The sequence below is a fragment of the Pelodiscus sinensis genome, chromosome 1, assembly GCF_049634645.1.
Source record: "Pelodiscus sinensis isolate JC-2024 chromosome 1, ASM4963464v1, whole genome shotgun sequence".
NCBI classification, from domain to species: domain Eukaryota; kingdom Metazoa; phylum Chordata; order Testudines; family Trionychidae; genus Pelodiscus; species Pelodiscus sinensis.
In genome coordinates, this window is record NC_134711.1 from 139,098,694 (window position 1) to 139,126,556 (window position 27,863).

The following is a 27,863-nucleotide window of genomic DNA, read 5'->3' on the forward strand; positions in this document are numbered from 1 at the left end:
TTTTTCAGTTACAGACTAACATGGTGCCCCCTCAAACTGTTTAAAGGGAGTTACACTTGATGGTAAAGAAATCATATCTCCCTGGACTTCTGAGCAACAGAAAGAATTCCAGCATTAACTTGTCTTTTTTGAGAGGTCTTTCTGGAAAAGACACTGGATTGCAAATATTACAAATTTCAAGAAATCAAACAGGGCACAACAACAAAGTCAAAACACCAATAGAAAAAAAATCCATAGATTATAAATAAAAAGGGGAAGAGGGATCAAACCATTTAAATAAGAAAATATCAGAGTATCAAACAAAATCCAAGTACATTCCTGTAATACTGGCAGGAAATAATGTCACTCTGAAATCCTAATAATTTTTAACTCTTATTTCTTCAAGCCAAATCTGATATCATCCACTTATTCTGTTTGCCCAGTAAACTGACCGTTGAGTATACATTAAGTCTTTAAGCTCCCCCCCCCCCCCCGCCCCAGGGACACCAAAATGTATTAATATACATGAAATGTTAGCCCGAAGAGTTAAAGGTATCAAACTGTCCAACATTAAATCATTTTAAAGAACGTTTGGCATGTTATATAGAGACTTAGTTACAAATTTGCCATGAAACTAAACTTAAGATACATGAACAAAAAGAAGTGAACACAAGCTATAAATCAGTTTAAATGTTAAACTAATTATGCAAAGCAAACAATCAAAGTCCCTGTTGAAGAGACGCTGTCAGAGTCCCTCATTTAGAAACCTCCAACTCTGTGAGAAGAGGCTGACCCTCATCTTTGTTTACATCTGTGCCATGATACCAGGTCCACTGTTCTATGGTTCTATCTGCAGATCTCCATCTTCCTCAGCATCTTGGATCCTCACAAGTGTATTGTCCTGGGTGGAAACTTTTAGCCCTGTCCTAGACATGCGGGACTGCCTTGGGAAAGAGAAGTGTCAGGCCATTGACTGTCACTCTCTGGTGGACGTCTGTCAGGAACAGCATCTAGACAACTCTATTACCTTTACCTATGTCCACGTGGAGTACACTTGGTTGTGCCATTCCCAGCTGAATTGCTTTTATGTTTCCAAGTTTAACATCTTACAGGCCCACTCCTTCAGCATCAGGCCTGCACTATGCTCAGACCACCTGGTGACCATGGTCTCATTGGTACTTGAGAGGCATTTCAGTAACAGCCTGTTGGATGTGGGCTTCATGGCATCCTTCTATGATTTCTGGCTGGCACAGTAGGGGGCAGAGACATGCCCTTGGGGGCGGAGGTGGTGGGTTGCAGGGAAATCATGTGTCCAACTCTCCTGCTGTGATTGCACATGGGACACTCAATAGATGAATGAAGTTATGGAGCAATGGGAATACGAGTTTTGGGAGAGGGAGAGGTACTTGGCCACTCACTCCAGGGATCTGTCATCCTTTAGAGACTAGCAGGAGAAGTGGGATGAGCATCAATAATGTTCATGCTCTGGGCATTTTTGTTTGTTCCTACATCCAGTTCCTTTAAGAGACAGATGGCAATTCCTACTTGTTCCATGCCTCCTGGCAAAGACCAGCACCCGTCTTAGGAATCCAGCAGAGAAGTAAGAAAGGGCCAATGCTTTCTACACCAGCTACTTAACCCTGGACCTGACTGACACTGGGGTTCTGTGGGATGAGTTCCCTATATTCAGCATGGGCACCCAAGGCTAGCTACAAGAATCATCTTACTCTGGCCAAGTTCTCAGAAGCGCTCCTGAAGGCCACCAAGAAGTCTCTGAGTGTGATATTCTGCCACGTTCTAGGATCTTCTTAGCCTTACTCTCACCATCACTGAGGCTGTGTCTGGGGGGAACAGAGTGCTTCCCCTGTTATGCAGGCTGGCTGTGCTTACGTTACTGCTCAAAAAGGGGGGCTGCTGCAGCCGAAGGGATTAGCACCCAATATCACCCCTCAAGCATGGACTATAATGGGACAATCTGCTTATCAGTCCCAGGTCTTCCCCAGATAGCATGGTAAGATGGTCTGTCATTTGCCATCCTGCCCCTAGATGAGGAGAAGCATTTGACAGAATGGATCGCAGGCATCTCTCCTGGGCAGTGTGCAAGTGTTCAGCTTCAGTGCAGCCTTTGAGGTTTCTGCATGAGCTTACCTGGGCCATGACCAAACTTGTTGCCCTCAGTTAAGAAGAGCGTGTGGGCTGCTCACTGTGTGTCAAGCTGTATGCCACTGCCGCTGAGCCCTTCCTTCATCTCCCCCAGAAGAGGAGACGCTTGGTGCTTCGAGAACCATATGTGCAGGTGCTCCTGTTGGCATTTGCCAGCGATCTGCTCCTTGTGACTCAGGACCTGGGAGTCCTGGTGTGAGTGGAGGCTTCTCAAGTCAACTGGGTCAAAAGCTCTAGCCTGATGGGGATGGATGGCAAGTGGCCTCCCTCCTATCCATGCCCGTGGCAATCTTGAGTATTTTTCTGCCAGCAAATCCTTCCTGTGGGACAGTTGGATTGATCTGGGGCTGGGATATTTTGACCAGCTGCAGAGGTGGATGGTGCTGCTCCATCCTTTAGTGGAGGGTGTTGGTGATTCAGTCTTGGGGTGCCTTTTCCATTGCTTCACTGTGACGGCAAGCATACCTGGTCTGCTCTCACCCAACCAGGATCCTTTCTGTCTAGTACTGCTTCCTTCGTTCTTCAGGTGCTGTGGATGCTGTGGGTAGGGAGAAAGGGAGAGAGAATTTGAGGAATCTGTTCTCCTTTCTCCTCTTCAAGAGGCATCTCAACTGAGGCTCAGGACAGAGAAAAAGTCCATGTGGATGGGAACCTCAAGCTGTTTCTTTGTGAAAAAGTAGGTATCCCCCACCAACTCACTCCTCGTGGACTCTGTATGAGTTTGAGCAGTATAGAGAGCGCCATGGAGGAGATTGTTCAAGATGCTGAAAAACAAGAGGGAGCACAAGGCAACACCCGTGGAGCAGTGTGTGCAGGGAGCCATATGAAGTTCAGCAAAGGAATGTAAGGACGAAGGGACATATTTATAATGATGATTTGATGAAGTTACCGATGGGAACTAGTGGAAGATTCCAGAGTGATGGGATAAAGGGACTTTGTATCATCTAAACAACACAGGCAGGATTCCAGTGAGAGATGGCACAAGTTGATACTTAGCTCTTGGAGCAAAGGCTACAAAGACTCTTGGGAACGCTCTAAAGCAGTGAGGAGTAGCATTGGCTAGTGAGTGGGCTGCATGACTGGCCCTTCATCGCAGTGGGCCACAAGATCATTGTAACCAAGATGATTTCCTGGGATAGGGTAGTTTTGCTAACTGCACTTGCGCATCTAGAATGTGCAGGCTGTGCTGATTGAACCGTAGCAGCGCTGTGATTGGGAGCACACGGCTCTTACAGCCAATGTTGTGTGCCATCAGCATGCACCTCACTTCACGGGCTCTTGCTTTGTGTGTGTCACTTTAATACCAGGGGAAGAGGGCGGGAGAAATACACAGCTGAAAACCAGCAGAATCTGACAGCCCTGTGCATGGGCAACCATAAACAAAATGTCTCGTGGACCACACATAGAACCCCTGTGGGCTGCAAGTTGCTCACCATTGCTCTAAAACTTGAGTGGTCTCAATAAAATATGAAATCTCTAGAAGTGCTTCCTTAGTCTTAAACAAATGGGGTTTCATGAAAAATGTCAGAAAGTTATAGGTTTGGTTTCAAAAGCAGGCCTGACACTATTTTAGGCATAAACTAAGGATGTGGCCTAAGGAACAGCATGTCCTTGTGAAAGCCACAAAAGGAGGATCAGCAAGAACAGCTTGAAATTATGAAACCTTCCTCACGGAAGTGTTTGTAACTAAACATGCCCTCTTCATAGATTAGACAGTGAAGCTGTTGACATAGGCTCAAAAGGGAGACCTATGAATCAACACAGAACAAAAGTTAAATTCTATACTAGCACCAAAGCAGACACAGGAGATTGTTAACCAGACATTTCAAAAATCTAGAAACAAGCAGATAAGAGAAAATGGAAAATCCATTGGTTGGCAAATTAAATACTAAAATAGAAACCAGGTGAACTCTCAGAACTATGAGATCCCTGATGACTTCAGAGGGAGATAGTCCAATGCATGTGTAACTTCAGTGTGACAGAGTACTAATTTATGGGTATATGCCCAAAGAGAAAAATCTCTTCCATTTTTATTTGGACATGGTATTTGTGATCTCCTGCCACTCTCAGAGATGACTTGGACCTCTTGGGAACATATTTTCTCACAAGTGTTCAACTAGCAATCATTCATGCACTAAGGTGGAGAGATGTGTGATCTACAGTAGGAACTTACATCAGTATCATTCAAAAGCTTCAGAGGGGTAGCCAAGTTAGTCTGTAACAGGAAAAATGTAAAAAAGAACCAATAGTCTAGTAGCACCTTAAAGACTAACAAAATATGTAGACTGTGGTATGAGCTTTCATAGGCACACCCCACTTCTTCAGATGAGTAGAGAGTTAGAAATACAGATCCAAGAATAAGTAAGGGGAGGAGAGAGAGGGAGAAGGAAAAAAATGGAGGGCAGGAAGAAAAAAAGACAGTAAGTAGATAGTCTGTAACAGGAAAGACTTAAAAAACAACAGTCCAGTAGCACCTTAAAGACTAAATAGTTACAAGAAGCTGATAAGAACCATTAGCTTGCACTTGGAAAGGAAGATGACCAACACCAGATTCTACACAGACATCAAGAACCATGGGATGTGAAAAATCTACACGCCTTAATCCCTGCTGCAGATGGTGCTATGGCCATGGGAAGGCTTCTCCTATCGGCATCATTACTGCCTCTCACCAAGGCAGATTAACTACACCCATGGCAGAGGTCTTCCCATCAGCATAGTAGTATCTTCACTGAAAAAATGCCCTCACTTTGCGTGGGAAAGGTTGCACAAACAGGGCATTTATCCCTCAACACAAACTAACGAGACAATTCTTGTGTCCATCTTTAAGGGGGATAATGACTGTGCAGGTGGCACATTGTTTAAAACATAGGGATTTTATAGTAAATCCTCCAGCTACTAGAAAGCTCTATCTGTGTAACTATACAACATGACACAGAACTGCAACAACTAAAGTGGGTTGAATGAGGCGAAGGCTATATGGTAGAGAAAGGGACCAGAGAGGGAGGCAGCAGATACACTCTTTTTACGCCCTCACCTGAGAGCACAAGCATAGCAAGGGTTCATGTGCCACCTACTGGTACTGCTGGCAACAGTTGCCAACTCCAGTGCATTAGGCATGTGGATACCTACAGTGGAATGTATGCATGCAGTGTCTGAGGCTGGGAACAGATGACAGGGGAGGGATCACTTGATTCCTAGTTCTGTTCAGTCCCTCTGGGCACCTGGCATTGGCCACTGTTGGCAGACAGGACACTGGGCTGGATGGACCTTTGGTTTGACCATGGCTGTTATGAAGGAGAACTCTGGAGAAATAGGCTGGGACAGACATAGGGTTTGAGAGCAGGGTTCCCTCTGCTCGTAGATGGAAAATCTTAGAGGGACCACTGAGAGTTCTGCCACAAAAGCCTTTCCTCTTTCAGTGTCCTTTCCCCCCAACATCCTCTGTTATGTCATCTTTGGGTGTGTCTACACAGCACCCTAAACTCGAATTTGCACTACGCAAAGTGCATATCTTATTTCAAATCTATTTTGAAATAGCTTATTTTGAAATTTGACACGTCTACACAGCACCAAATTTCAAAATAACATGCTATTTCAAGCTATCCCTTATCCTTCATGCAATGAAGTTTACCGGGTTGCTGAAATAGTGCACCTGTTGTTTTGAAAAATACTTTGAAATACCGATTGGCTTGTGTAGACTCAGGGTAGCTATTTTGGGATACCTCCAGTATCTCAATGTAGCTGTGCAGTGTAGATGTACTCTTTAAATACTGCTTTTTTCCTTCTTAATTCGTATGCTAGATAAATGTTGTGTTTAAAGGTATTGGAATTGCTGACTGTCTTGGTGGAGGATGCTTCCCTGCTGTGCCCCCCAACACTCCAAGGCAGCTGGGAATAGGAGAAAGACCATGCCATCAGTAATTGTACAGACCAGGCCCTATTCTGAAAGGCCTCTGTTACGGCATGCATCCTACTGAGCCCCCCCTCCCATGTCACAAACATAGCAGTGCAGGACTTCTCTCACTACTGCTCCCTTGTCCATCCACATTCCGGAATATGGTTCATCATTTCCATGGCCTAATCCTACAATCAGGTCTCATCTCAGTCCTTTCCCCTTTTGCGATGAATAGAAAAATCAGAAGAAAAAACAAAATCTAGTGGCCTCTAAGCCCAGCTGTAAGCTCTGTCACTATACATAGTGATTCCAAGATTGCCCCCTTGAGTGGTAACAGCTAATTTAGATCCCATCATTTTGTATGTACATTTGGGATTGTTTTCCAAGGTGCATTACTTTGCATTTATCAACACTGTATTTCATCTGCCATTTTGTTACCTACTCATCCACTTTTGCAAGATCGCCTTATAACTCTTCTCGGTCTGCTTTGGACTTAATGCTCAAGTAGTTTATCATTTGCAAATTGCCACAGTTTACCCCTTTTCCAGACTATTTATGAATGTTGAATAGGATTGGTCCCAGTACAGATTCTTGGGGGACATTACTATTCACCTCTCTCCATTCTGAAAATTGACCATTTATTCCTAACACTTTATTTCCTATCTTTTAACCAGTTACTGATCCAGTAAGAGGCCCTTCCCTTGCACTCTCCTCGCTCTTCTAAACTCTTCAAAAAAGGCATTTTGATGATAGCCCAATACAGAGGAGTCAAGACATTTTCAGTATTACTACAAAATAATTTATTTCTCTTTTCTAAAGTGTAAGAGCAGAGGAACATAACATACAAGTGTAATACACAAAGATCTACCACACTCAACAACAAAGAAAGCATCAGCTTTGTATCCTCCTTCCCAGGTCTCGCCTCTCCTAGGGTTTGGCAGATGCACTCTGAGCAATCTCCTCTCTCCAGCGAGCTTTTCTTTCCAAGTTTTGGGTTGTAAGGGATTCATGCCTTCTGACAGCCTGCAATTATATGATAAGAGAGCCAACATGTTCCTTACCATACTGTAGAAATGAAGTTTGAAGTAGCAGTGAACAAACCATCAGGGGGTCTGACCTATACATCTCAAGAATGTTCCCTTACTGAGAAACCGCTCCCATGCTTAGTTGCACTTTTGTAACATGCCTGCTTTAATGCTAGGAAGACATAGAGGTTAAAATACATTCCAGAGGCACAAAATCCTGGAATGCTTTCAGGTCATTCTTTGCTTAGGGCTGAATTAAGCCAATATACTGGCGGCTTCTACAGATGCTCTCCCACCTTCTAGTCAGTGATAATATTTTTCTCTTCCTCAAAAACCAGGAGAATTTGAAAAGAAAAGTGTAGGCAGATGTACCATACTCCAGTAGCCAATGCTGCTATAATTAAGAACTGCTTCCATTCTAATCCCCATCCCCACCCACTCAGAACTCTACAAAACGTTGGCCTTTAAGGTTAAATCTCCATTTGGTTGGCATAAGCAGATGTGTGCCACCCATCTAAAGGGTCCTTCAATTTCAGTTACTTAACTGAAGAAGCTGGCTTGAGCTGAATTTTAATTTGAGAATTTTACTTGAGTATTGTTAACAAAAGCAACCAATAGGATAGAATAAGAGATAACAAAAATATTGAACTATGAATTAGCTAATAAAGCTAGAAAACTGGTGAAAATAACCATTTAGGATTCCAAAATTAAAATCACACAACCACAATAGTGAGTGTACGTGTTATGTTCTCTCATGGGAAGGTGACTTTGGTTAGATTTTTGAAAAAGAACCCCTCAGAATAGGGCCTCACGTATGCCAAAAGGTTGTCAACTCCACTGTTGCAAACATGGTGGGGGGATGGAGAAAATACAATCTAAAGCTAAAGGGAAAGGTAATTTGGTTATTTACTTCCATGCCAATTCTCCAAGGTCTCCTTCCCAATAGATCTATTGGTAGCCAGCCCTTTTAGCCTACTTACCAGTGATTAGTCCCAGGATCTGACTAACACTCCTAAATACATAACACACTAAATTTGTGAAGACTGTATAGATTTAGTGCAGTTTAAGAAGCTTGTACGCTGGTCTGTTTTATGTCTGTATGCACCTAAAGGTGAAAGGTAGTATGAAACCATTAAATACGATAGACATGTGTATAGTGTACTACAATCTTAGTTAACAATAACTTATTCAGTATCAAATCTATTTTATAACAACCTTGATTGGAACCTGTTACAAAACAAGGATATACACTATGGCAATCTTTAAGTCACATACAAAAACACAAATACCGCCTCAGTAATTAGGTACCCAGGTTCAAGCAGTGGTAAATTAACTTATTATCAGAACTCTGCTGAGATTAGTAACTAAGCTCTTGGCTGAGCAATCACAAGCTGAGTGAAGTATGGCAACAACCCTAGTGTTTTCTGGTGCCCTAGCAGGTAGCCCAAATTCCAAATTTCTGGGAAAGAGACATTTCAAGATGCCTCTCTGAAATGGTTGATGTCATTGGGAGGACTCTCAGCTGGCCAGCCAAAGACCTCAGTCTTCTCCTTTCTTTGTAACTATGGCTTTTTAGAAAGTGTTACGCTGAAGAAAACAGACAGTTTTATCCTATTTCTACTGGGTAGCCCAACTTAATTTACCTTCTTGGAGGTCCTGGCATGGACCAGTCAGATGGTGATCAATACTTCTTCCAAAGATTCAATATATCTAGAGCTTTTTTTTTTTTTTGTTAAAAAAAAAAAAAAAGGTGCCAGTACTCCAGGGGAAAGTTGGTGAGCTCTGACTGGAGGTGCTGGTACTGTGTACCGGGCAGTACCGTCACAAAATAAGCACTGAATATATCCAATTAAAATGAGACTCCTCTCTCTCCATCCTATCAGGGTCCAAGACACCAACTTTTGAGTTCTTGCAACTGGAGCTGGATTTTTCTAGTCCTTTTGTTCAACACATTTTGTCAGTCCAGCTTGCATAAGACAAGTATCTTGGAACATACATTTATCACTGACTAGTTTGCTTTGGTAATCAACTTATTGCCCCAAGTGGCTGTCCCTAAGTCCCTCTGTGGTGCACCCCTTGTCCTTCTTTGAGTTGTGCTTGCTCAAGTTTGTCATTCCATCAACATTCTGCTAGCTGCTGAAGTGTTTAGTGCTCTCTCTCTCTCTCTCATATATATATATATATGCATGCATGCCCAGGCCACACCTCTTGGGCATGTACGTCACAGTCCCACCCCCTTTGCCTCCCGCTGTGGCGCTTAGCTGACTTCTGTGCCACTCAGCCGGGCCGCTGCGTGGGAGCAAGCAGTGCAAGCAGCCATTTGAGCCCCACGCTCCCTGGCTGTTCCCTCTGGGCGGCGCTGTTGCCTCCCGCACAGAAGTCAGCTGAGCGCCACGGCAGGAGACAACAGTGCCGTCCAGAGGGAACAGCCAGCATTTCAACGTTAGAGTCACAGACATTGGGCTACTATATATATATATGATTCCTAGAGGGGCCCTGTGCCTGAAGACATTCAGGTAAACAAAGCATCTAATGGCTCGCCAGCAGCTAACCCTGATGACCCACATGCCGCTGGCATGCCGGAGATACCCCACCCTTCTTAGATGCATTATAAAGAACCTGCCTAATCACTGCAGCATCTAAATGACTGCGAGAGGAAACACCACTGCCTCCAGTCCCACTTATTTACTGGGAGGGTTCTCATCCCAAAACTTCTCTCAAGATGACTTCTTGGAGGTACCTGAGAGCACACTGCAGTGCCTCTTATTATGAATCCACTACCAGGAAGCAACAGGCATTCCCCAATCCCAGCTATGTTGAAATAACAGAAGTTGCACAGCATCTCACCTCCTACGTGTGCACTTCCAGGAGCACTACCTCAGCACGGTACAAGCACAAGTGAAGGAATGAAGGAGTGTACACATTCCCAGGAAGACCCCACGCTGTATTAAGAAGTACAGCTCTCTCTTGCCCAGAAAGGTACATTTTAGGGTTGGGTAAGTTTTAAGGGAGTGGCAGAGTCTTCGTTTCAATTTTTGTTTATTGCCTTAGTTAGTATTTGTTGTTCCTTCGTTCCTGATCTTGAGAGATTTGAAGATTGAGAGTCAAGGTCCAGCTCCAGTCAACTATCCAATATTGTACTCACCCGCTTTCCTTCAATGACCATCACAATGCAGCCCAGTATGGTCAGGGCAATCATCAGATAGCTGATCTTCACACGCAATTTATTTCGTGCAGCATCGATCATCTCAAACCTCATGAAGCAAAGGGAAACCACAATCATTATCAGAGACCATAGCTGTATCTATTGATATGTCTTGTTGTGCTGATAAACAAGAATCCATACAATCTACTGTCAAGAAACTATCATCTGTAAATGGCCTTTCAACAGTGCCTCCAAAAGCACTATCCCCACTCTACAGATGAGGAGGCAGCTTGCCCAAGACCACAGAATGAGTCATTAGCAAAACTGAGAACAGAACCCAGGTCTCCTAACACTCAGCCCATTGCTCTAATCACAAGTCAGTGCTTCCATTTCAGATCACTGGAACCGTGTACCCCTTTTTGCTCTGCCTACAGTCTTGTCTTCAGTAAGGAGAGAATAGGCAGAAAAGTAGTGAGCTCTTACCATAGTGTTTTCTTACCACTAGTTTCCCCCCCCCAGTGCTTACCTCAACTTGTTAAACTGCATACAAACAACAAGCTGCCTTCTTCATGTTAGGATTTTATCATGTTAACACATGGTAAGACTACATTTTTTTCTAGTTTTGGCACATCCTGAAAGTTTGCAGGGTATAAAGAAAGATTAATCTGTGGAAGAATAGAGGGTTTTTTTTTGGGGGGGGGGGGGGGGAATCAAAACTGGTTCATGGTTTTTTTCCTATTGGGTAATAATGCTATGCACCATAAATTAAACTTTTCAGCAAGCTGGCTTCCTCCAACACTGGATTTGGAAATGCTAGCTGCAAATAGAAACAGTTTTACAGTACAGCCTTCATATCAGCTGTTTCCAGTATGTGCTCCAGCAATTTATATCCCTACGAAAATTTTTGTAGCTCTTTGTAGAAGTTTAAAATTTAGCTTCTGATTTTTTTCCTGGAACAGTTCTCACGAGAGTTTAATTAAAGATGGAGGACTGCTTATGGCTATGCCATGTAAGTTTTGCCCTGGAGAGACTCTTGCAAATTTTAGTACCTCTTATTATCTAAATACACCCAACATTTGCAGCTATATCACTTGCTTCTAGATATTTGCAGCATTTAACTCCTGGGAAGACAAGTCCCCTACAAGGTCAGCTTCAGTAATCTTGATCTTCCAAATGCCCTCCATGAAGGGCAGAGTAAAGAATTAAATGATTTGGGTTGTAAATACTTCAACTAATAACAGGAACTGAAGGTGGAGAATTTGTTTTGCACTGAGAAATAGGGATGTTAAATTTTGATTAATCAGCTAATTGAGTAGTCAATGGAATTTCCATCAACTACTAGATTAGTTGATAAGGGGGGCACTTGCTCTCCCACTGCACCTCTCTCTTTGAAATATACAAAAGCCACCCATTTCAAAGGTAGAGAGGCAGCGGGAACCCATGCCAGTGGGGACCAAAGCAGTCCCTGCCTGCACGGGTTCTCCTCTGTGCCATTTCCTTGGAAATGTACAAGAGTTGCAGGTGGCTCTTGTACATTCCAAAGGGAGAGGAGCAACAGTAGGACCAGTGTGAGTGGGACTGTTTCAATCCCTGCTCGCACTGTTTCCCCACTACCTCCTGCAGAGACAGTGCTGGAGGAAGAACCAGCTTTTAAGCCAGCTCCTGCTCCACCCGCCTTGCTGCCTCTAATAGAGGCATTAAGGGTGGGCGGGGGAATCGAGTAGTCGAGTTTTTACTCCACTACCCCATAAGCATTTGCTTATGAGGTAGTCAATTAGTTGCTTACATCCCTACTGAGAAATATGAGGAACTCTATTAGAATTCTCTGAAGGTGTCAATAAGTACCTGCACAAAGGTGATCAGGTTGATATAGTGTACTTAATTATAAATAGCATACCACCTCTATGTCTGTTAGACAGCACATGACACTTGTGCATTGTTTAGGAGGTACATGTATAGAAAACTGCTTATAAGCCACTGTGTGTTAGGAAAATTGTAATGTTCATAATTTGTAAGAACGCTACTCAAAATAATAATGCCTACATCCTACTGTCCAGAATTTATTGATGGATCCATTCTGCCATAGAACAACACAATAATTCATATCAAAGTTCTGGGCCAACCTATTTTGTGCTACATTGTTGTGTTTCAAAAACTTTACAAAATTAGAAAAATGAAGTCACCACATTTTTGAGTGTCAATTGTTTTCTCCAATTTGACTAATGTTGCCTCACAAATTCTATCCCTGGTATAAGTTCATGCCTTTAGAATTTCAGGTTGATTGGTTTAAAAGTAGCAAAGTCTATCTTATATTGGTAGCCTTAATGCTGCCTTAGTTCCAGAGAGATTATATACAATAGTTAACATTCCATCTATAGTATGATTTTATGTTACCAACTGCTCTTGTAAAACCCTTTGGATTGGAGATTGCAGAAACTCATCAGGTATGCCATACTAGAGCCTCCATGTGGCAGAATTTCCACTATGACTTCAGTCACTCATCAGGTAATAAATATAAAATGAAACTGGCGGAGTGTCAGTTAAGCATTCCACTTCTTGGCTACATATTCCTGGGCATAAGGCTGTTCAGTTCTTCAGCTGGCTTAAAACAGGAGAGTAGTGAAGCCCTCCAATCAGCTAAGCTTTTCTGTTCCGCTCTTTATTGGACATACACGTGAGGCCCAATAAAACCATTTACCAGTAAGAATTAGAGGGTGTTCTGACTCTGCATCATGTATTTACACAGGATAGATTCCCTGTTTTAGAGGGAACCCTCAGATGCGTTTATCTTCCTGAAATGGTGAAAAGTTTAATTCATATAGGAGTCACTTTAACAAAAAGTTTTTAAACAGACACTATCAACATAATTCATTTAAAAAGAGAAGGCCTTATCTACATTATTAATGTCATGTGTAATTATTCAAAGAGAATTGTTTAAGTATGATTTACATTTCATCTTGCTTGGACAGTGTAAAATTGTCAGTTTTTTAATTATTTTTTTTTTGGTTCTCACAGACTAGCACAGTATTCTCACTGGGGCTCGGATTGCTGCAGCGAAATTTTGACACTCTATTTTCATTAGAGGCCTAGTCTACTATTTGCTTTGTTTAAATCCCAAGGGAGATTGAGTTCTCTCTCTCTCTTTCTCAAGGCCTATGTTAAATATTATTTATTATCACATGGTTTATATTGAGTGTCATTTCAATAATTACAGGTTGAACCTCTCTAGTGTGGCACACTCTGGATCTAATGAGTGCTGAACTACAGGTCAATATTGTAGTGAGAGGGGGTGTCTACTTTTATTTCATCAAGGTGAATAAACAGAACAATGCTGCTTAGTAAAGTGTGACTGTACTGATATATTCTATAGGAGCCTATGCCTAGACAAAGCTTTATCAGTTCTCTTCATATCAAAGGGTTAATGCTGTTACACAATTTTTACAGTATTGGCACAAGGAAATAAGTAGATAAAGAATAAAAAAACAGGCTTACACTTAGCAGCATTACCAACACTTTCACTGCTTGCTAGACTCTTCAAAGACATCTGGGGGTAAATCTACAGCACAGAACACTGAGAGCCAGGACTGGCAGCTGTAAAGAAATTTAATGGGACTGCAGGAAACTTAGCCAAATGTCTACTTATCATGGGCGTGGCCAAGTAAAATTATGCTGAACCATGGATGTTGCTGGACCAGAGAGTGCCAGACTAAAAAGGTTCAACCTCCATTGAATAATGTACTTTTCATGAAATAAATAATACACTTTTCATGGAAATTAAAAAAACAACCAAGAAAACATTTCTATCCATATTACGGTTTGCAAAACTTCTTCAAAAAAGCTAGGATGAAAACTAGTTGGTTCAAGGTCTCCTTTATTGAAATGACTGCTACTTTCTCTCTTTTACTTTGGGAGAAGTATGAGGGAGTTAACTGCTGTAATTTCCATATCCTGTTGCCTAGATTATCTGACATCACCCTTCTGCAGAACGGATACTCAGTCCTGTATACTTTCAACCATTAATTTATTCCTTGGAAAGCGTACAGTAGTGTACTTCCAAATTCAGGACTGATACTTACGAGACCGTCTCTGGTATATCATCTACTTTTTTGAAACGGCCTGACCACATCAGAACCTTCTTTTCCCAGTCTGTGGGCTTGTGTCCTGGCACTCTGAAGATGGATTGCCCTATAGTAAATATGGAAGAAAAGATACAATATGGAGAATAATCACAGCTTAATGAAACTGTCAGGGTGAGCAACACAAATCTGCTGTTGTAACCAAAAGGGGAGCAGAAATATCAGAGGAGCAGTCTTTGAGCAGCAGTAAGGGCATGTGGAACTGAACTGAGCTTCAGGTGAGAGTACTTTACCCATGGGCTATGACCCCATGTACTCTGCAATTCTCAAGGCAGAGAATGTGCCTCAGAACCCAGACCTTTCATTCTCCAGAATCAAAGTATTCATTTAAAAATATTGTGGTGCTGGTTCTCCACTTCCTTGCACTTTGTATCAAAATTTACACCTGTACATAGCATTAGCTACCTTTACACTAGGGTAGCATTTCTCATTATGCTGGGTACAAAGGACTAGCTAGGGCAACAGGGCTACAGAGATTCAGCTTTCATTTAAAATAAGTCTCCAATTGCTACGGTTGAGAAGAAAACCTTTTAAAATGTAATTCAAATGTAACCACTGCAGAAACATCTACCTGAGTTTGTAGAAAACACAATATGCTAAGGATGTTAAATTTAGATTAATCAACTAATCCAATAGTCAATGCAAACTGCATCGACTATTCAATTAGTCGGTAAGGGCACCTCCGCCTTTCAAATGTAGCAAGAACAGCTGTACCTCCAGCCCCTCTCACGGAGATGGCACCAGCTCCTACTCCCCTCATTGATGCCTCTCTTTGAGAGAGGCAGCAAGTGGGGGGAAGGAAGCAACTGGTCGAGTGGACTATCCAATAAGCATATGTTTATCAGATAGTCGCTTACATCCCTATAATATGCAATCCGCTTTAGTCAATTCAACAGGTGCTCACATGCTAATGACAACTTAGATGCCAACTGTTGGTTAACTATTTAGAGTTTTTTCCAAACATGGAAGGAGAGAAAGTATATTGTTAATGACCTACCAATGTTTTCAATTTTAGCAACATATGGTGGGAGTGAAGAGGATGAGATTGGTTTTATTTTCCTGAAGGCAGGCTCAGCTTTCAAGAGTCTAAGAAATACTGCACTACTGTAACATACCAGCTAAGAGTTACACACTGTAACCTGGGAGCATTTTACATCTACTTTGCACAGCTAGAAATTACTATGAAAGAATGTGAAAAAGTAGAGAATCAAATCTTGTGTTTCTAGCCTCATATTTGTGAAGAAAACCTTGGAAACATGAACCAGGAATAACTAATGCATTCTGTCATCCTCAATCAGCCACAGACTATTATCTCAGACATGAGAGCTGCCCACATTTATCGCAATGAGTTGCTAACTATTATTATCTCACAATTAGCAGTGAAATTGCTGGTAACATGAACATTAGAGGGATGGAAAAATCCCACAGCTACAAACGACCCAAGGTGAATTAACAGGGTTTTTTTAAATGATTATTTAAATTGAATTTTTAATAATTTAAATAAGCGTTAATTGTAAAAAAAAAAAAAAAAAAGTAAAGCTATTTAAAATTAACAACTTATCAATTATATATAAGTTTTAAACTTACTGTAAATATTTTGCAATAGCTACTAAAAAAAACAGTATAACTACGTCTATACTGGCAGCTTCTTGCGCAAGAACTCTGATACTTGTCTACTACTTCTAAAATCTCAAAGGACATAGTAACCAGAAAAAAAATTAATTTTATCTCTGGTTAGTAAACTGAACTACTTATTAAACATTTAATTTAAAACAAAAAGTATACCATATCAGTATGCTGGATACCTAATGGGGGAAGAGATAATATTTAAGATAGTATTTTTTAAAATTATTAAATGAAAGGTGAGGGTAAAATGCTGTTTTGTGCATTTAACTGAATTTGAATTTCCATCCAAATAGAGCTTGACACAAAATCACAGATATTTAGTAGGAGATGCTTAATTTTTAAGAAATGCAACCTAAAAAAGTAAAAATGAATAACTGAATAACTAGATGTTAAGCTAATTGTTTAAATGTGTATAAATCTAATGCATCTTCCTGACTAACAAAAAGCAGCATCAAATCTAGTGCAAATCTGGTCACAAATGAATATGTTTTAAAGGTTACCAGCTATCAAAGCTGTTCCCCACTCTGGCATTTTGAGTGCAGAAGATGGGGGCCCACCAGAGACTAAAATACTTTGCCACTAAAGGCATGTGTCTTTCACCTTCTCAAGTCAGGGGTCACATCAGTGAGGGTTCAGATTTCTCTCTCTCACTCTCTTTTGTTTTTCACTGATTTTTCTGTGGGCCAGAGCCCCTGATCCAAAAAGGCTCCCTGCTCCTGCTCTTGATTTTACAATTGTTTAGCAGTTCTTCATACCTATTCCTCACTCTGGTGCTTGCACGAACAGTAACACTGATACTTTTGAATCTCAGAGCAAAAAGCTTACCTCCACCTTCATGTTTATGTTTGCTCCCCTCCTGTGATTTACTGCAAAAACTTCTCTGGGCCTTCAGATTTATTTGTTTAGTTGGCCTCAGAAATGAGGGGACATTTCTTTCCAATATCCCAATAGCTCTGCCTAAAAAACAGAAGGGGCGATAACGGAATTCAAAAGTAACACCAAACATTTCAAAGCAATCTGAGTGACTGTGCAGAATGTAGCGCTCTTAGAAAAGTTGTGCCTTAAACAGAAAATTGTTCTAAACTTTAATTACAACAGACCTGGTTATGCTCACACTGAGGTTTTTTGAAATGTATGAACACACATGCAAGTGCGTATTTATATGAGGAAATTCGAAAACTAAATAAATGAAACTCTAGTGTGTAAGGTGGGAGCGGGGGTGACGGGAGCTGGCTGAGCAGCGGCGAAGGGCAGCGCCTGCGAGACAGACACGTGAGTTCCCGTCACCGCCGGGGGGAGAACTCGAGGGACAGCAGAGAGTGACGGAGGAGCGATTGTGACATCACGGCACGGTTGGAGCGGAGCCTGCCCGCGCGCTCACGCCACAGGGAAGCAGGTCCCGCGCACCGGCCTGCGCCTCCCGCTGCGCGCAGCGCCAGGGCGAGCGGGGAGCCGGGCAAGGAGCCGGCTGCCGGGCTGCGCAGCAGCGGAGAAGCCACAGGGGCCGATCGGGCGGGTTCCTGGCCCGTGCCCGGAGGGGGGGTAGAGCTGTACCCTCCTGCTGCCCGGCCTGAGACCAGCCCCTCCCCCGCGCAAACTCACCGGCGGCGGCCCACATGTCCAAGCAGCCTCCCTGCGGGGCCGAGTCTCGAGCGGAGCCGGGGCAATGTCACCGCCAGCCGCGACGGGTCGGGGAAAGGGTCAATCTGCGCCGAGTCCCAGGACTAGCTGCGCCCACCGAGCTCGAGCATGCGCAGTAGCACGCCCGTCACTGCCTCGCGGGGCGGGTCGGGGCTGGTATGGGGGGCGCCGAGTGACAGGGGAGTCAGGCCACTGATTGGAGGCAGGGGCTGGAGTGGGGCCCAATCAGGGGGGTGGGAGGAGCGGGTACAACGGGGGGTTGAGAGCAGCTGAGCCCAACTGTAGCCCTGTGTCCGTTGGGAACCGCTGCCCGCGCGCCGCGGCTTCTGCCCCTGTGGCCATGGCGGGCGCTGTTGCTGCGCCGGGCTGCGGGCGGCAGAGGGGATCCCCGTCCCGAGGGTGCATCTTAGCGCCCGCTTCGCTTCTCCGTGGGCTGGCAATAGAGACGGGCTCTGCGGGCACCGCTGGCAACCAGCATCTCGTTGCCATGGGCTGGCGGGGCTTGGAAGAGCCGCCTTTTAATGCCAGTTGTATTCAAAAGCCTCGTTTCTCTAATCTGCTGCCTGCAAAGACTGAAGCCCAGTTTACCTTCCTGTTCCTCCACTTCTGGGGGTTTGGTTGGTTTTCCTACTGAATAGTTTAGCGCCTCTTTCCATATTTTACTTGTAGAGGGTTTTTTGTATGATACCTGTTTTGATATAATACAGTTCAGCCATGTGAAGAGAAGGATATTGGTGTTCCAGAGGAGTTGTTATAGAAAGATCCTGAGAATAGGATGGATGCAGAAGGTCACCAATGAGGAATTACATAGTAAGATATAGGCGAAAGAGAACCTACTGCAGAAGGTTATACAACAGAAGTTACAGCCATTCCGGCATATCTGCAGAATGAATGACAAGCAAAAAGTTAAGCCCCTGATATTTGGCATAATGGATGGTCCAATAGGAGAGGCAGACCCCCCCCAGCGAATGGGTAGATGATATAGTAGTTTGGTGCGGAGCTAGTCTACAGAAACTAAGTCACTCCGCACTGGACAGGGAAAGATGGAAGGAAATCGTGAGGGAGGCATCGGACACCAACAGGCGTTGAGCCCATGGTTGTTGATGATGATGATGAACCATGTTATTCACATTTGGACAAGCTTATTGTTTTACATGGGCAAAATCACAGATTTTTTTTAAACAAATTATTCTGTTAGTCCTTTGCATTGATCAGGGAGGGGGCAGACATAGTACTGACCTCACCTCCTTTGCCTTTTAAGTAAACTAAAGTACCTGATTTTATCCCCACTGTGGTTTTACAGTGGGAGAGGTAATGCCTGTTAGGGCTTGTTTCCACTATATGGTGGATCCACACTGCAGGGCTCTCCTGTCTTGGTACTCCATCCACCTGGACAGAAGAGAAGGTGGAGTTGAAGGAAGACCATCAGCTACAAACCATACCACATAGAAGACATTGCAGTAAGTATGTCAACTTCAGCTACGCTGAAAGTTTGGAATCACAATACATATGCACATTAAATTCAATTAATTATGGACTTAATCAAGATATGGGGTGGTGGAACCTTTATCAATGAAGGTGCTAACTACCTTCTGAATGGTAACCTTCCTGCCTTATCCATCCACTGATTTTGATCTTTATCTACTAAAGTTTAGCACCCTTTCTCCTGATACTTTATGCATAGAGGTAGGGGGGTGGGCAATAGAACATCTTTCCCTTCTCCCCCCTTCTCCTATTTATTTCGAGTTTCATTATCCTCTAATCATAACTCCGGTCATCTGAAGAAGTGGGCTGTGCCCATGAAACCTCATGATACCATCTACAAGTTTTAGAGCTAGTCTATAAAGTGCTACCAGACCATCTGCTTGCTGTTTTTTTTCTGTAACAGACTAACTCAGCTACCCGCTGAAGCTCATGTTGCTTAAGTTATGTATCTTAGATAACCAAGGGAGGTCTTAGCAGTTACATGTGCTGTGGGCTCTGCAGTATAAAACTAACTTTATATTGCATAGCCTGCTGTGAAGTCTTCCCAGGAGTGCGGCCATCAGCCCCTACTCTGCCTGGGCTCCGGGGAGGAGAATTTGCTGCCCTGTGCAGCAAAGCCACCTCCCTAGGAGTGGGCTGAGTTTAACTGATGTCATTAACCAGTAAGCCTCACCTTATCAGTTAAAACAAAATACAGAACTATGTAGCACTTTAAAGACTAACAAAATGGTTTATCAGTTAAATGATTAGTTGGTTAAACTCTAATATCCCTAGTGTAGATTAGGCCTTAGTTACCCCATAGTAACAACACCACACATACTCTCAGCGTTGAGGACACAGACTGTAATGATACAGAAGCTAAATGCAACGTATTTATTCATGATCACTAATTGTGTCAGTAGTAACACTGCTCCCCCTTGCCATCAGAGTTATTTGCATCTGAGGCTCTACAGCCCCCCATTTGTGTGGGTGACCTGGAAAATGTTTTAGTTACTAATAGAGGTTTTCCTCCTCCCCCAGTTTCCCTGATTCCTTTCCCTTTCTTTGCTAAGGGCTGCCTGGATAGGCATATGTGTGAAGCTATTGCACATAAATTACAACTCCTAAAGCCCATATGGATGCTCTCATTCAGAAATACATGGCTTCCTTTTAATAATGGCAGTGAGGGCAATCACAGAAGAATGCAGGAATCCTATCCCAAAACAGCTTATGACCTGTTTTGAACATTTTTGTACCTTCCAATAGTAACTTACATTTGATTTATTTAGATCCAAAGAGAGGGAAGAAAGTGGAGTACTCAACTTTCCTGAACGTTGCCCTGAGCAAAAAACCCTTTGCAACATTTCCCAGGCATCAATTTTGAAATGACAACATTAAAAATGAGTAGTCCTATCACTCCTAGAGATGAGAACATCTAGATCTTCTCTCAAGATCATCTCATCTGAAGCTCATGATACTATTTTTTTTGTTAGTGTCTAAGGTGCCACAGGACTACTCATTATTTCATAGAATCATAGAGCTGGAAGAGACCTCAGGAGGTAATCAAGTCCAGCCCCCTGCGCAAGGCAGGACCAATCCCAACTAAACTGACCCAACCAGGGCTTTGTCAAGCCAAGACTTAAACACTTCTAGGGATGGAGATTCCACCCCCTCCCTAGGTAACCCATTCCAGTGCTTCACCACCCTCCTACGGAAATAGTTTTTCAATACATGGTATAAGGTTAAAATTTGTTAATGCACTGAGTTAATTTGATAACAAGAGTTGTCAAATATCTAGGCCTAATCAACTTTATCAATAAAAGATAATTAGTGAAAGATTAAAAATGCATGGAGAAAGAAAGAACAATATGTTACCACTAATCTGGGAGACAGTTGTGTGGCTGGCCATCTGATTCAATCTTAGTTCATGTATACTAGTGTTGAGTTTTTCACCCTTCCTTTGCATTATTTCTTATCCTTCTTATCTATTACTTTTGACATATTTTGAAGACTTTTTGCTAGGTTTTCACATCCCCCGCAGTAGACAGGACAGTTTGTATCTAAATTATTATCCTGTTTTTGATCACACTCCAGAAGTTAGCAAAACACGAGACATGCTTCATCGATGATAGCTTGGTACAGATATGGTAGCTAAGCATCAGCAACATTGTATTGTCCTTTGGAATGTTTTTATAACTAACTCTTAGAGGACAATTCTTCACATATTCTCATGGTTACACAGTTTAATGTAAGCAAAAAAAGAGCATATTAGAAGGGCTTAACATTAATAAAATTAGGAGGTATACAAAAAACTTGTGATATTGTATATTATTCTGGCTAACACTCTAAAGCTTATAGACTTTATCTGACTCCACACATATTTGCAAGATAAAAGGTCTAGAGCAGCCAAACACAGTAGCATACTTAAAGACTGAAAGGTTGTGTGTATTTCTCAAGCACTGTACTCTCCTGAGGTATGCAGAGCAAGAGTCATGCAAAAGTACAGCACTTAATTAGAATAGCTTCAGCATGAATGTAAAGAATTCTAAATACAATGTACTGTACTTATCCATTACTAGTACATTCTGGTTCTGGTTACAGAACATCTCCTTTTAAAACACATTTATAGCCACAACAACCAAATTCAATTATTTGATTAGCACATTTTGCTTGTGAGCGGAATATATTTATTTTCTATTAGTTAGCATAAAAGTATTTATATTCCTTATTAATGATTTTATTTCTGAGGGCAGTATATCTTATTTATAATAGTTTCACAATTTTTAATAAAGTCCATTCTCATCTCGTAACTAACCTGCAGCAGGTAGCACTGTAAGGACTTTTCAAATTGGGGTTTTCCATTTTGCTTTTGGTCAGCTGCAAACCCCAGATGGTTGGTTTATTTCAGTCACAAATTTAAGGTACCGTATATACTCGAGTATAAGCCGAGTTTTTCAGCACATTTTTTGTGCTGAAAAATGCCCCCCTCGGCTTATACTCGAGTCAGCCTCCTGCTCGCGGGCGGGCTCAACGCGTCTCTGCCGCCGGCCGGGTCTAGCCGCGTGAGCCCGGAGCTCCGGCCCCGGTAACCGAGGCGCTCGGGGCGGGGGGCGCTGCCGGGAGCGGGCTGGGCTCCGTGTGTCGGGGGCCATCGCTGCGCGGGGCGCTCGGAGCCTCTGCCGGCCGCTTGGGTTGCAGGTGCGCCCGCAGGTGCTGCTCGGAGCCAGCGGCCTCGCCCCGGGGCCGCCGGCAGGGAGGCTCGGGGAGCAGCCGAGAGGGGCTCTGGCCTGGGAAAGGTCCGGGTGGGGGCGGCGGGGGCTGAGCTGGTTGGGCCGAGTGTCCGAGCGTCTGTTCTCGTGTGTGACTGGTGCTGGCGCTGGGCGCTTTCTTGCAGGCGGCCCTTCAGGGGCTCATTGGATTGGTGGGAGGACTTTGAGCGGGAGTTACGGTATTTTTGATACCATATTGTTTTTGTTGACCCCCTTTTCCACTTACAGAGCTAGGTTATTGTTTTTCTTTGAAATAAATATTCATGTAATTTTATTGGTATCTATCTTCATTTTTTACATTTACCAGTAGCTGCCTCATTTCCTACCCTAGGCTTATACTCGAGTCAATATTTTTTCCCAGTTCTTTGTGGTAAAATTAGGTGCCTCGGCTTATATTCGGGTCGGCTTATACTCGAGTATATACGGTAATCTTGCTCCTTTTCTCAGGCCTGCACTGGTCAAGGCATTTTTCATGATTAAGAGAGTGAAGGCCTGATAAGTATTTTGGTAGATCCTGCTGGACCCATGCAAGGTGTTGGCTTCCTGTACAGTGATTCTCCCTATGAACAATGTACATAGAGTAGTGGCACTCTTGTCCTGTTAGAATTAACCAACTGATCCCCATTTTGATGCTTTAAACTGTAAAGATTCCTCTAATCTCAACTGCTACCTGCTTGTTGACCACATGTGACATAAACCAGATAGTTTACTGTGTATTTGCAGGAAAATTTAATTTAGAAGCACAGCATTGTCTCTTACACCTTACAACATTATGATGGAAATATGCATAACTCCATGATTGCATTATACAGAAAGGTGTGAGGACACAGCCTAATAGACTGTAACAAAAGTATTTTCAGCTAACTTAAAATACTGAGATGGTGAGTCTGAGCACATGTGCAAAGTGTGTAGCTAATCACCTGACCCAGAAACATCCAGAAATAGGGTATAACAGATACTAGACTTGTTCTTAGAATAGTGATAGAAATGTAGCCGTGTTAGTCTGGGGTAGCTGAAGCAAAATGCAGGACAATGTAGCACTTTAAAGACTAACAAGATGGTTTATTAGATGATGAGCTTTCGTGGGCCAGACCCACTTCCTCAGATCAAATCATCTTTGATCTGAGGAAGTGGGTCTGGCCCACGAAAGCTCATCATCTAATAAACCATCTTGTTAGTCTTTAAAGTGCTACATTGTCCTGCATTTTGCTTTAGACTTGTTCTGTATTTACTTCTGAAACTTTTCATTGCAGACAAGCCACATGGTGGCTAAGTCCAGACTGGCATGATTTTCTGCAAATGTTTTTAACTGAAAAGGTTTCCGTTAAAAGCATTTGCAGAAAAGAGTGTCTAGATTGGCACGGACGCTTTTCCGCAATAGCAGTTTTTGCGGAAAAGCGTCCGTGCCAATCTAGACGTGCTTTTGCGCAAAAAAGCCCCGATCGCCATTTTCGCTATCGGGGCTTTTTTGCACAAAACAAATCTGAGCTGTCTATACTGGCCCTTTTGCGCAAAAGGACTTTTGCCCGAACGGGAGCAGCATAGCATTTCCGCAAGAAGCACTGATTTCAGACAGTAGGAAGTCAGTGTTCTTGCGGAAATTCATGCAGCCAGTGTAGACAGCTGGCAAGTTTTTCCGCAAAAGCAACTGCTTTTGCGGAAAAACTTGCCAGTCTAGACAAAGCCAGACAGTCATATCCTGTTTATTGATAGCTCAGTTAGGCCTTAAGGGGAGGAAAATATCAATTAGGGCTCCGAGGTGTCTGGTTTTGAACCGAAAAGTCCGGTATTTTAGGTTTCTGTCCGGGAAATAAATTGAGAAAATACCAGACATATGAAATGTCTGGTATTTTCTAATACCTAGTTTTATTATTATTTGGAGTATCAGTACCTAGTTGCGAACTGCCTGGCGGGTAGACACGCTCACGCTCTACCAGCCAGGCAATATGCAATTATACCCGGGGGGGGGGAGGAGGGAATCCCGGGGGCTGGACTCGCTCATGCTTCATCAGGACCGTGCGCAGGACTGGCAGTGCCGTGGGATCTGCATGCGCCCGGGTCAGTCCCGCTTCCCGCCAGCCAATTCTCTCCCCCCAGTCCCCTCCCAGCCAGCCCTCCTTTCCGCCGACTGGTTCTCCCCCCCCGCTCCTCCTCCCAATCTTCCCTGGCCAGCTCTCCTGTTCCTGACCGTCCCCTCTGCCAGCCCTGCTTCCCGCCGGCCAGTTCCTCTCCCCACCTCCTCCTGGCCAGCCTGCCACCTCCCTCTGCAATCTGAGACCAAGTGTGTCCGGTATTTTTTTTGAAGCCACCTGGTAATCCTAATATCCAGGGCTCGACAAATCGCTGTTTCTACTCGCCCATGGCGAGTAGATTTCAGCTGATCGCTCCATTCACCCCAGTCTGGCGCATGCGCGGTGCAGGGCTGGCGAGTAGATCTCATCGCAGTTTGTCGAGCCCTGCTAATATCAATATATCTGCTTAGGACAGCCCTGTGATATCATGCAAAAGCATGCACATGTCTGCTGGTGAGGGGGCTGGCTCTGCATTCCCAGAAGGGGCAGGACCTCAGGTAGAGGGGGTAGAGCTAGGGCTAGCTTTCCCCTGCCAGCCCTTCAGTGCTACCCAAAGCACACTACATGGGTCTTCTACTGCGATTTAAAGGACCCGGGGCTCCAGCCATGGACAGGATCCGCATGCCCTTTTGTATCACCAGGCCTCAGAGTAGTTGGCTCCTTTGCCCCATCCCACCATTGGTGGGCCTGGCTGACAACACTGAGTTGTGTTTTGAACATGGGCATTGGGTGAAACTGCTGTTTAAGGAGATAATCTTCCCAACCTTTGGCCCCACCCATATTCCACTCTATATCCACCATCCCCACTATATCCAGGCCCCGCCCCCTCCACACAGTCTCCCTCCTCTCTTCCCTCCTCATCTCTGCTCACCCCTTTCCAGACAAATGCCTGAATCCAAATGTAGCAAATGACATTTGAAAAAAACCCTCTTCTACAATTTGTTTCTGAAGACAATGGAGTATGTTTTGGCTGAATGTCAGATTGTGAAGACTGGATATGTTCAGTACCCAATTAAAAGCACTAAATTTGGGAATAAAAATACGTCAGTCACATGGTTTTTTAATATACCTTGAAGTTGATATATGAGATATTTATTTGCAAATCAGATGTCCTGCTGACCATAACAGTAAATATTATAGGATACATGATGCAGCTCATCTTTGTTAACTTTTTCTTAATCTGTATTTCTAAGTTTATTTTATATTTTAAATGTACTCTTACATCTTCATGAAGTTATCATTCCAAACTATTACATATTTAACAAAGGCATTATTTTAAGTTAATCAGTCAGAATGGGTTAGTGTGTTCATAACAATGTTCATTGCTTTTAAAAGAAGGGAACATTGTATGAAGCCCAACATTGTGGCATTTAATTTCACAAAGGGGAACTACATAAAAATGAAGAGGTTACTTAAACATAAATTAAAAGATACAGTGACAAAAATAAAATCCCTGCAAGATGCATGGTGACTTTTCAAAGACACCATAATAGAGGCCCAACTTAAATGTATACCCCATATTAAAAAACACAGTGAGGCTACATCCATGATTTGTCAGCAAAGTCAATGCAAATGAAACACTAATTAGCATTTCTCACACTTTCATTTGCATAATCTCTTCCAATCCATTTTGCAGAAGAGGTTTTTGCGCAAAAAAAAAGCAGTGTGGATGGGGCCATTTGGTGCAAAAAAACCCCTTTTGCACAGGATCCTGTAGACCTCCTTTTTTGAGGCATAAGGGATGCCTTGTGTCCGGCCAGAGGGGGGTCACCAGGGAACTGCGCGGTGAGCGGCCAAACCTCTGCCGCTTTGTAAGGAGGGGAGGCAGAGGAAGCCCCGGGCAGCTGCGCAGGTCTTCGTCTGCCTCCTTACAAAGCAGCAGAGGTTTGCTGCTCGCTGCACAATTCCCCGGTGACCCCCTCTGGCCGGATGCTTTGTGTCCGGCCACAGGGGATCACCAGGGAACTGCGTGGTGAGCGGAGAACCTCCGCCACTTTGCAAGGAGGCAGACGAAGCCCCGCGCAGCTGCCAGTGACCGGCGAGCTGGGGAAACCCAGCCGTCAGCTGCAAGCGGGGGGCAGAGGAGAGGGAGTGAGGCATCCAGACAGCGGGGGTCACCGGGGAATGGTGCGCGAGTGGTGAACCTCTGGAGGCAGGGTAAGCCCCGCGCAGCTGCTGGTGACTGGCCAGCTGGGGAAACCCGGCTGCAAGCCCCCTCCCCTGTCCTTCCCTTCTCTTTCCCAGAGCCAAACACCTCCCCTCCCTGCTATAACCCAGTCACCTTTCTCCCCCAACCGTATGTCCCTGCGCAATGTAAGATATACTGACACAACCTGTAGTGTAGACATAGCCTAAACCTCTAATTTTTCATTTGTAGTCCAAGGACCCACAGGATATACAGACCATGGCTAAGATTTCCAAAGGATTTTACAATTTTCAGGGGTTCACAAATGAAAAAAGGTTGAAAACTACTGCACTAAACAAACCTGCTGCAGTCCAGCTGCTGGCACCAAACTGACAGAGAAACTAATTCTCCCTCCACCCCCTGCCAGCTCAGGAGAGACTTTCTTTCACACATTTTATTTTTTCCAAAACTCACCCTTTCCTACCTCTCCAAGCACTGCTTGCCCTGGTCTGTGCAAATTCCCTTTGTGCTGTGTAAGGTTTCTCTGCTGAGTTGCACTGCATTTTATATCATGCCCCCTACAAAGACAAAAGGCTTCAAGAAGAGTAACCATCTGCACCAACCTATTTGAAGGATCAGGAGTGTAGACGGGACCCACTGAAGCATCAAAGAGGTTTAAGCTTTTATATATATCAGTCTGTAGAAAAGCATGAAGAGCTGTGTCAAGACCTCAGGGGTGGGGTAGAAGTTTGCATTCTCCCCAACCTCCCACCCTTTTCTCCAATGCACTCAATTCTTGTGTTGTGTTGGAATGGCAGACACATGGAACAAGGTACTACTGAAAGGCTGTGTGAAGCATACGTGCCAGTTCTTTGGTGCTCAGAAGCTCAAGCACCCATAGGAAAAACTACAATGGGTGCTCAGTACCCACCAGCCATAGGCTGTAGCTGAGCAGCTGTTCGGGGCTGGCTGGGGAGGAGGTGCTTGGGGATGAAGGCAGGCAGAGCAAGGGTGGATCTGGAAACCTGGAGTGGGGACAGAGCCTTGGAAAAGCAGCAGACTGGGACAGGAAAAGGCGGGGTGAGGGCAGGACCTTGGGTGCCAGGGTTGGCAGGGCCAGGGGCCTTAGACTGAGCAGGGGAGAGCACGCACGGGTGAGGCGCGAGGGCTCCGCTGCTCTCAGCAATAGCCGCTGTCAGGCAGGGCTCTCGTCGGAGCGGAGCAGTTTCCAGGCGCGCCCGCTGGGACTAACTGGCTGAAGTTTCCCACGGGTGCGGCGGCTCGCGCAGCCCCCAGCGGAGCGCTGCTCCCGGCCCCTGGCGC

The 27,863-nt window shown here is 44.0% G+C and overlaps 2 protein-coding genes and 1 long non-coding RNA gene across 5 annotated transcripts in view; 1 reads left to right on the plus strand and 2 right to left on the minus strand.

Moving 5' to 3' along the window:
- Positions 1 to 10,915, plus strand: part of KPNA1 (karyopherin subunit alpha 1) — a 115,901-nt gene extending 104,986 nt beyond the window's left edge. The window contains exon 15 of one of the 2 annotated variants that reach the window (XR_012896995.1): positions 808 to 10,915. The gene's annotated coding sequence lies outside the window, so the exon portion shown is untranslated. The remainder of the gene's footprint in view (positions 1 to 807) is intronic. The other variant, XR_012896999.1, reaches the window with a different exon arrangement.
- On the minus strand, positions 6,814 to 17,730 carry FAM162A (family with sequence similarity 162 member A). 2 transcript variants are annotated; one of them, XM_006124178.4, is made up of 5 exons: positions 17,572 to 17,730; positions 16,795 to 16,926; positions 14,284 to 14,392; positions 10,208 to 10,316; positions 6,814 to 7,060 (listed from the first exon to the last, which is right to left on the minus strand). In XM_006124178.4, exons 1-5 carry the CDS (start codon positions 17,585 to 17,587, stop codon positions 6,965 to 6,967), a joined length of 462 nt encoding a protein of 153 aa, XP_006124240.1. In that variant the 5' UTR covers positions 17,588 to 17,730; the 3' UTR covers positions 6,814 to 6,964. The 2 variants fall into 2 exon arrangements, with proteins under 2 accessions (XP_006124240.1, XP_025040997.1); XM_025185212.2 differs by lacking the exon at positions 6,814 to 7,060 and adding an exon at positions 8,042 to 8,167.
- A 1,153-nt stretch (positions 17,731 to 18,883) lies between these two features.
- Positions 18,884 to 27,827, minus strand: LOC142819204 (uncharacterized). Its single transcript, XR_012897009.1, has 3 exons — positions 27,693 to 27,827; positions 27,164 to 27,237; positions 18,884 to 18,999 (listed from the first exon to the last, which is right to left on the minus strand). It is a non-coding gene; the product is annotated as an uncharacterized LOC142819204 (long non-coding RNA).
- Positions 27,828 to 27,863: the final 36 nt, after the last annotated feature.

Coding starts and splice junctions, on each gene's coding strand:
- FAM162A (XM_006124178.4), bottom strand. Junction 14,393..16,794: donor ACATAAACATGAAGGTGGAG/GTAAGCTTTTTG, acceptor TATTTACTATAG/GGCAATCCATCTTCAGAGTG. Junction 7,061..10,207: donor TGGTCATTGAAGGAAAGCGG/GTGAGTACAATA, acceptor ATATAATTGCAG/GCTGTCAGAAGGCATGAATC.